At 42.7% G+C, this 9774-nt stretch overlaps 1 protein-coding gene across 1 annotated transcript; it reads left to right on the top strand.

Moving 5' to 3' along the window:
* The first annotated feature begins 256 nt into the window (after positions 1 to 256).
* ckma (creatine kinase, muscle a) lies at positions 257 to 4153 on the top strand. Its single transcript, XM_049591577.1, has 8 exons — positions 257 to 414; positions 1787 to 1994; positions 2172 to 2326; positions 2438 to 2570; positions 2777 to 2948; positions 3091 to 3214; positions 3323 to 3512; positions 3661 to 4153. Exons 2-8 carry the CDS (start codon positions 1802 to 1804, stop codon positions 3837 to 3839), a joined length of 1146 nt encoding a protein of 381 aa, XP_049447534.1. The 5' UTR covers positions 257 to 414; positions 1787 to 1801; the 3' UTR covers positions 3840 to 4153.
* The last annotated feature ends 5621 nt before the right edge of the window (positions 4154 to 9774 follow it).

Consider the following 9774-nt stretch of genomic DNA (forward strand, 5'->3'; position numbering starts at 1 on the left):
GTGAAGCTCAGCTTTTTTCAGTTGCTTCAACTCCCCCTCCCAACAACACCCCTCACCTTCCCTTGTGACCACCCCACCCCCACCCCCCTTAGATACTCCCACCATCCATCTGGTGCTATGTATGGGCCAAGGGTGGGTGAGGGGTGGTGAGAGGTGATGAGGGTACAACTGCAGTACCCATCTTAGATGACAGATGTAAATGCGTCCCTTTCATAAACTGTTCTGACTATCAGTACAGAGGATCTAGCCAATGAGGGCGCAGCAGGCACTAAAATGGACAAGCCAATGGCTGAGTGTTTGCCGAGTATATAAACAGGGAGCAAAGACCTCCAGAGTTGGGTGACCCCTATTTTGGCTGTGGTGAACAGGATCTGATCCCAAGGACTGTTACCTCTGTTCTTGTCTGCTGTGAAGGTAAAGAAATATCCCAGAGATTAATAGTTTTGTGGAGTTTAATAAGGAGGAGCACATATTTGGAGACTTTCGGTGAATCATTCAAATGTTTAGAAAGAAAAAAGTAACTTTTTGGAACCTTTTTTGCTGTGATGAAGAGTTTTGGACTAAAAGTCTGTGATGAAATCCAAGGATAAATGCACAACCATTCCAGGATGTTTGAATCAATATGATCCATCCTGGGAGAAAAAAGAGACCTTCTGGGTATCAGAGGTCACTGGATTTTTCTTGCTGATGTTATTAAATAAAAATACACATGGACTTGATGTTTTAGCACAGTGGTAATTGCACTGATGTTGTATTAACTTGTGTCACTACATTAATGCTTTCTGCTCTGCAATTGGTGCTCTTATTTGGACGCAGATTTATGTGGACAGGTGCTTCGCAGTTTGAGACTGTCTGAAATAATTGATTTTAACCATTTGACATTTTTTTGTTGGCTTTTAAGCTAACAAGACAATTGTTCCAAAGTGATAACTGCAACATAAATGTTACTTTTATCAAGCAATTTGGCTTGTTACCAAAATGCAACAGTGCAGCTTGCCTCACGTTGCATTTCATGTGATGTCACATGTGCGCCATTAAATGTGTCAATTTTTATTATTCATTTAATCAGCCTATAAAAGCAAAATAAAATAATTTACAAAAAAGGTTATGTATATGTATATATAATGTGAAGTCAACAGCTCTTGTTGCACCATGGTGGAGTGGACTGCAGGGAAGCATCAGCAGCTGGTCAGACTTCTGTCAGGTGTTCAGCATAGTGACAACTTTAAGGAATGCACTAAGGGTTTGACCCTGTAGGGTGAGCCATTATACAAGTGTGTGTGTGTGTGTGTGTGTGTGTGTGTGTGTGTGTGTGTGTGTGTGCGTGCGTGTGTGTGTGTTAAAAAACAAGGTGCAGAGTGTTTTCAAAGAGGATATGTATGTAAAACATGACCAGCAAAGACTTCTTCATGTGTATTTATGTGTCAAAATGTAAACTGGACAACTGGGATAGTATGTGCCAATAGAGTTAACATACTACTTGTACATGCTGAGGAAATTTTAAAGAAAGGGTATACACTCAGATGTGTTGATGCTAAAAATACTCAGCCAACAAGCGCTCCTCCCCCAACTGTACTTCAACTGGATATTTGAGCCATTGAGAATTGAGTGACACTTGTTACCATGATTCCTCTGCCAACACCACTAAAACTCTGCAGCTGTCTCGCAGAATATCCCATATCTTCAAATGTTGAAGAAGGCTTTGTGGATATTCAGATCACCTTTAAAGACAGTGTCAGATGAGGATGAATTGGTTTGCTCATCCTATGTTTCCCTCTCTTTGCAGTGTTAGAAAGCAATCATGCCTTTCGGAAACACCCACAACAATTTCAAACTCAACTACAAAGTTGAGGAGGAGTACCCCGACCTGACCAAGCACAACAACCATATGGCCAAGGTCCTGACCAAGGAGCTGTATGGCAAGATGAGGGACAAGCAGACACCTAATGGCTTCACCCTGGATGACGTCATCCAGACTGGTGTTGACAACCCTGGTGAGACCAGAGAGATATCTAGACAAATGCATGAAATCAGTCAGATAAATAGGTTTACTGACTGAAACGAAACCGCACTTGTTGAACTTTTTTTTTTAATTTTGACTGTGAATAAAATCCTAATACTCATAAGCTTGCCTCACACTGTACTACAGCTCACATCTTCCCTGCCTTCAGGTCACCCCTTCATCATGACTGTTGGCTGCGTCGCTGGTGATGAGGAGTCCTATGAGGTCTTCAAGGATCTGTTTGATCCCGTCATCTCCGACCGTCATGGTGGATACAAGCCCACTGACAAGCACAAGACCGACCTGAACTTCGAGAACCTGAAGGTGTAGTGCCCCAGTTTTTAACAAAGAGCAGAAAGCACCACAGTTCATTAACTTAAGACTCATAGGAATATGAAATCAATTTGTAATCAAATTTGATCACTTTGTTATTAGGGAGGGGATGACCTGGACCCCAACTATGTTCTGTCCAGCCGCGTTCGTACTGGCCGCAGCATCAAGGGATTCACCCTGCCCCCCCACACCAGCCGCGGGGAGCGCAGAGCCATTGAGAAGCTGTCCATTGAGGGTAAGTTATTAATAGTTTGAGTACATCAGTATGAAAAGGGTTGAGCAGTAAGCTGGGCCTTTCCCAAACAGTAAGCTGTTTACAAGCAAAGGAAATGTCATTTTAGGATAAGAGGTGGATTATACAGTGACCCAACAAAGAAATGCACAATAGAAATGTATTACAGGAGAACATTCCGTATCCTAAATGTCCATCTGTCTCTCCAGCTCTGACCAGCCTGGATGGCGAGTTCAAGGGAAAGTACTACCCCCTGAAGTCCATGACTGATGCTGAGCAGGAGCAGCTGATCAATGATCACTTCCTGTTTGACAAGCCTGTCTCTCCCCTGCTGACCTGCTCTGGTATGGCCCGTGACTGGCCCGACGCCAGAGGCATCTGGTGAGTATGACCAATAATTGTTGGGGGGCAAGCTATGAAAGCACTTTTCAAAACTCTCATTATGGATTTGCACTTTTATTATGTTCCTGCATTACCTGTGTCTTTTCCTGCATGCTGATCCTTTGCATTATTCTTCATCCAGGCACAATGACAACAAGACCTTCCTGGTCTGGGTGAACGAGGAGGATCACCTGCGTGTCATCTCCATGCAGCTGGGCGGCAACATGAGGGAGGTCTTCAGGCGTTTCTGTGTTGGCCTGCAGAAGGTACACAATAATGAAACAATGTCAAAACCATTCATGATTTCACTGAGTGAAAGCAGTGTGAATCGCTGCTGGATGTTCTTCTGAGCCTTCCTCTTTCTCATCTGCCAGATTGAGGAGATCTTCAAGAAGCACAACCACGGCTTCATGTGGAACGAGCATCTCGGCTACATCCTGACCTGCCCCTCCAACCTGGGTACCGGCCTGCGTGGTGGTGTCCACGTCAAGTTGCCCAAGCTGAGCACACACCCCAAGTTTGAGGAGATCCTCACCAGGCTGCGTCTGCAGAAGCGTGGCACAGGTACAAATATACCCAGTCTTTAGCTTGTACACCTGCGGATCAGCCTGGCAGGTCCATTAGGATCTCTAATGAGATTCTGCAGCATTCTGAGCTGAAAGGTGTGATGTGTAATCTGTACCTCATATCTCTTGGCCCTTGTCCTCTTTAGGTGGTGTGGACACTGCCTCTGTGGGTGGAGTGTTTGACATCTCCAACGCTGACCGTCTGGGCTCCTCTGAGGTGCAACAAGTCCAGCTCGTGGTTGACGGTGTCAAGCTGATGATTGAGATGGAAAAGAAGCTGGAGAAGGGAGAGGCCATCGACAGCATGATCCCTGCACAGAAGTAAAGAGGAACAATCTTACGTTTATCTCGTGACCATTCATGTGCAATCGAGCCAGCTGACTGGCGTGCAGAGGAAACGGCCGCTCACAAAGAGACTCTTGACTCTGCTCACCTTTTTCTTCCTTCCAGCTTTTTTCTTTCCTCTGCCCCTTGTCCGTTTTTCACGTTCTCCTGTGTTGGTCGGTAACATCCTGGGATCAGCCTCCACTGAGCTGGGCTTGCCTGGCAGATGTGGCATCACCTACTTTTTCTTATAAAAAGTAATGATTATTGAAGCTGTTCACACTGCTCAATAAAAAGTACCCCATGAAACAACTACATGAATCATTTTGATATTTTGTGTTGTAGCATGAGAAACTAGAAATAACATTTAACAAAGTCCAGCAGTGTAGTGGTAGTTGATGAGGTGGGTGTTCTTCTAGGTAGATGGGTAGGTTACAGAGGAAGTGGTATACTCTCCTATGTATTCCAATGGTTTTATGGCTGGTAGGTGGATATACTGTAAACATCCACCTAAAGAGGCGGGTATACCCTGTACACCTGGAAATACCCTAAACTACACCACTAACAAAAGACACTTTTACACTGCCTGTTCAAGGCGGGGATATTGTCATCTTACACTGCCTCGATGTTCTGTATATAAGCTACGATAGTGGAGTGGGGAGACAGAGTTGTCTCGCCTCTGGGCCAGAAATAGAGGGGGTAACAGCCTCAAAGCGAGGTCTCTTGGAAACGTAAAGCCGAGAAGATGTGACCATGGGATGAATGGGTGTGACGTTTTCATTATGTATTATGCTGGCAACCCACCATTGAAGATTTAGGCTGAATCCAAATGTCCACCCTCTGGACTCATGTACTGAGCCCTCACGGACTATAGCTATTTGTACTGTGATGAGTTCACTGTCATCACATAAAAGTCAGCGAGGACAGAGACTGCAAACAACTGATAGATAGTCCTCAAGACTGTTTTACTCGTTGCCATGGAAATATTTCCGTGATGATTACAGTCATTGTAATTGCTGTCATATATTTTTGGCATTACACTGCACAACTTAGATGGTAGGCTGCATAATACAATATATTTTGAATCCCCTAGCCTATATTTCTACATATTTCTGTATCATAATCAGTCTTGGGCAGTATCACTAACTAACGAGTTAGTTTTTAAATTCAGTAACTCTGTTACTGTTACCAAACGGTGTGTTACTCTGTTATTTTTTTTGAACAATTCTTACCAGAGCATCTTAATGAAACACGTCTCTCACCATCTCTGCAGTCACTGTGGACCTGCTGGCCTCACCACAGTGCTGTAACGTTACATAAAGCAGTAGCGCTTCTGTAGATTTTTAGTCCCGGTAACGTTAGGCCTATATCCAGTGATGTGATATCCACTGTTATCCTGAGGAAGCTTTGGTGTGGACAATGTTTGCAGTGGGAAACAGACTCAAAATCATCATGTAGCTCTTCAAATGTTCTCTTTAGCTCATTTTCCATATTTGTATCCAAGTACCGTAGTTGTAAAACGTTCAGCTGCCTGACAGTGAGTGACTCCACTGTAGAAGACGGTTGCATGTTTCCTATACCCTTCAACTGTCAAGTTGTAGTCTAACAGTCCCTTGATTAAACCGCTGTCGCTTAGGCGATGTAGCTACGAGCACTCAAGTCGTAAAAAAAAAATCAAGGGGGATGGTGGATTTTATCACATGGGGACATAATTTGTGCTGATGACAGCGCAGAGGGTCTGCCATAGCACCACTGCTCTTACATAGTTTAGGGTCAAATGTACATGACAAGTGCAAAATCATTTCTTCTTCTTCTACTTGGGTCAACTGATGATACCAATAATAATCAAAGTCAATTTTGCTTTTAGAATATTGAATTATAGTGTATTTTTCAAAAAAGCAGTTAGTGGTATATGATCAAAACTGGTATCTAAAGGTTAATTGTTAATTTTGATTAATTAAATGATATAAATTAAACAAGAACCCCTTCATGAAAAAAATGAAAAAGAAATTGGGAAAAATGTTGATCTTTATTGATACAAATACAAATATTGTAGGTTAAAATTCCCAACTTTAGGGCATGGAGTGCAAATTGAAACTTAAAATGTAAAAATATATTAAAATACAAATACATACATAGTCATGCTTTTTGTTCTTAATATTTCTTGCCCTTGCTTGCGGGCCATAGTTATCCTCTATGTGAAGAAAACTCATTATGGTTTTGTTAGAATGACTGAGCAGAAATCTTACATGACATTTCTCTTCCAGTTGATTTTTAAGAAAACTACATTTTTCTTGAAAATGCCCAACATTCAAGTGTGGATTTAAAAAACAAACAAACAAAAAATGAACACTGAAGATAAAATAGTTTTGGGGCTGAAAACAATTTCTCACCTTCCTTTTAATATCACTGTTTAACCCTATGGGCCCTAGGCCTTTTTGGGGTATTTTTCCTGCCTTTAATTTTAAGCTCATATCACAGTCATTATAAAGGCTACATACGCATGCTATATCTTGTTTTTTTCAGGACAATCTGGGCTACCCAGATTTGCCATCACCACATGTATATTAATTTTTATATCAATGAAAAAAACGAATCCGTGTTACTAAATTCTTATGTTTTTACATTTATCTCACCATAGCAAGTTGGAAGTTGACATATTCTGCCATTTATGAAGAGGGGAGACTCTCTGGAATCTGGCAACATAAGAACCATGATGCTGGGACATTCTGTCACTTCACAGTTGTCCAAAACATGTGGTTTGTGCCAGGCGGACATGATTGCCAGTATTTTTTCATTATTGCAAGAAATTCCATTGACCCATTCACAAGTCAAAAATGTGTTTTATCTGAAATAAACATGCAATATTTACATCTAAGATCAGAGAAAAATAGTAATAATATTATTCCTCACTATATGTAGTGAGTATTTATAGCCTGATGGGATCACAGCACAATGATGTGTGTACAATGCATTCGTGAGTAATCCATCCAAGAGTAATGTGTGTGCAAAGCTGTATGAAAGCTTTGTCATACATCATTTTAGTGTAATTTTATCATTTTTTCGCTGTGAAAACATTGGACTACCCACAAGTGCTTGGTCTTGTCGGAAAGCTACAGTTCCCCTGCTTCACGTGATATGAGTGGCTTCTCACTATGACTCACGGTCATGGAGAAAATCCATAGAGAAGAACAGGTGTTAATTTGGATGCACTATGCGTTGTTCGGGCGCCCTCTATAGGGCACAGGCATAATATCCATGGCGCAGCTCGCTGAGATACGATTAAAAATATATTTGCATGCATGCCCTCGCCCACAGTATTTTACTCGATATGCGTGAAACCAAAGGTAAAACTAAATGTTGAAATAGCAGTAATACCACATTCATTAAAAAGATGACACAAGGGATGGAAAGGGGGGATGGCAGTTCCCATCATCCCCCCTCAACTCGAGTACTGGCTACGAGCCAATACAGTTAGGAAATGTTTTGGGCTGCAGGGCTGAGTTTCCCAAAACATGATCCTTCCTAGCAACGTTGTCTTCTTTGTGGCTTAGAAAAACTACACCGCAAAAAAAGAAAAGCACCTAGCGCCCTCTAGCTTCCCCACTCAGTCATCTACAGCCAGGACGTACTCAGAGTATAGATGACACTAGTGCGTGTGTGTCAAGGTCATGGCGATGGCGAGCCAAGACGAGAGTCCTAAGTCGAGTTTTTTTGTTTTGTTTTTTTTTTAAAGATTTTTTTGGGGCTTTTTGCCTTTAACTGACAGGACAGTAGGCTGCACGGTGGTGTGGTGGTTAGCACTCTCGCCTCACAGCAAGACGGTTGCCGGTTCGATCCCGGGTGTGGGAGCCCTTCTGTGCGGAGTTTGCATGTTCTCCCCGTGTCAGCGTGGGTTCTCTCCGGGCACTCCGGCTTCCTCCCACAGTCCAAAGACATGCAGATTGGGGACTAGGTTAACTGGTAACTCTAAATTGTCCGTAGGTGTGAATGTGAGCGTGAATGGTTGTCTGTCTCTATGTGTCAGCCCTGCGATAGTCTGGTGACCTGTCCAGGGTGTACCCTGCCTCTCACCCAATGTAGCTGGGATAGGCTCCAGCCCCCCCGCGACCCTCAAGAGGATGAAGCGGTTAGAAGATGAATGAATGAATGAATGACAGGACAGTGTGAAATGGGGAGAGAGAGAGAGAGAGAGAGAGAGAGAGAGAGAGAGAGAGAGAGAGAGAGAGAGTGGTTGGTTTAAGTAACTGGGTTACTAACTGAGTTACTTTTTAATGAAGTAACTAGTAACGGTAACGAGTTACTTTTTCTCAGTAACTAGCACAACACTGATCATGATGTTGTTGAACACAATTCAAGTATTGCATTAATACTTGAATACTTGTTTATTTAGTCAGCTATTAAAAAAACAACAACTACCATGTCATGTCTGTATTGAACAAATTGTGGGTTATTCAATCAGTGAGGTCTGCTGAAGTTTGCTCCCCACGCAGACTCTCTGGAAGTCCGCAGAGAGTCCGCTTGAGGCCCCTTGTGGACTGGATGAACTGTGGATTTGGACAGCCCTCGCCACCCCCAGACTTCCCAGAAATGCGTCTGCAACGTCCGCGAGTCTGCAACTGCAGTGAAGTCCAGACATTTGGATTCAGCCTTAAAAAGCAGCTGAAAGCAGTTAGCAGCTAACTCAAAGAACAGGAACAACAGCCAAAACTGTCCAACAATGAGGTCCAGGAGCTCCTTACCCTCCAAGCAGAGGATGAGATTAGCTGCCATATAACAAGGACTGTAATCGTAAGTGCTACTATCGTAGGCAACTGGACTTGCTTGTGTTTCTTGAAGATGTTTCGCCTCTCATCCAAGAAGCTTCTTCAGTTCTAAATGACTGGTACAAAGTTGCAGGCTATAAACCCTGTGTGGGTGGGAACCCTTGCAGAGTCGTAGGGGTCATGTGAGCTCTTAGTTTCAGAGTCGTTAAGGTCACAATGTGAGTCGTTGACCCACCTGGCCACCATGTGACTCACATGACCCCTACGACTCTACAAGGGTTCCCAACCACACAGGGTTCATAGCCTGCAACTTCATACCAGTCATTTAGAACTGGAGAAGCTTCTTGGATGAGAGGTGAAACGTCTTCAAGAAACGCAAGCAAGTCCAGTTGCCTACGATATTAGCATTTATGATTACCATGACCTGGATGACTGAGAATCTTCACCGACACATCGTGCATACCCATACATATAAATACACATACCCATCCTGTCAACTAGGACCCTACACTATCCCTAATGCAAGCCAGAAAAGCCTGCCACATTTGGCTTATTTTGCTTGGGACATTGGCAATCATAATCTCAAAAGCAGCTGTCTCTGTCATAAGCTTAAGCCACTCTGCAAATTCTGGCTTACATTGGCTCTTCTAGTTCCGTAAAATGATTCTGGCCGCTACCATACAGCCTCTTAATATCAATCCAAACTCTGCCTTAGTTATGCTTGAGGGTATGAGAGACTTGTCTCCTAACAGACATAGCTGTGGTGATTCTAGTAGAGGTATTTTAAGCCACTCTTCAAATTTTTTCAGTATCATTTTCCAGAAAGGAAGTACCCTTGGACAGTCCCATATAGCATGAAGAAATGTACTCTCTTCTTTATTACATTTCCAGCACTTTTTGTCCTGGGTTAATCCCATTTTAAACAGTTTCAGGGGTGTGAAATAATATCTGTGTACAATTTTATGGTGGATAAACTTATATTTCACATCCCTCGTAGCCCATCCCACATTTGAAATCACATCTTGCCATGTTTCCTCATTAATCTCTTTACTGAGGTCCTTTTGCCATATCAATCTCAGACTTTCACACATTCTTTTTCGTATATTTGATATTTTCTTATAAAATCCTGATGCAGAATGTAAACTATGAGGTAAATTAAGAAATTTTTGG

Source organism: Epinephelus fuscoguttatus, linkage group LG12 (genome assembly GCF_011397635.1).
Source record: "Epinephelus fuscoguttatus linkage group LG12, E.fuscoguttatus.final_Chr_v1".
Taxonomy (NCBI): Eukaryota; Metazoa; Chordata; class Actinopteri; order Perciformes; family Serranidae; genus Epinephelus; species Epinephelus fuscoguttatus.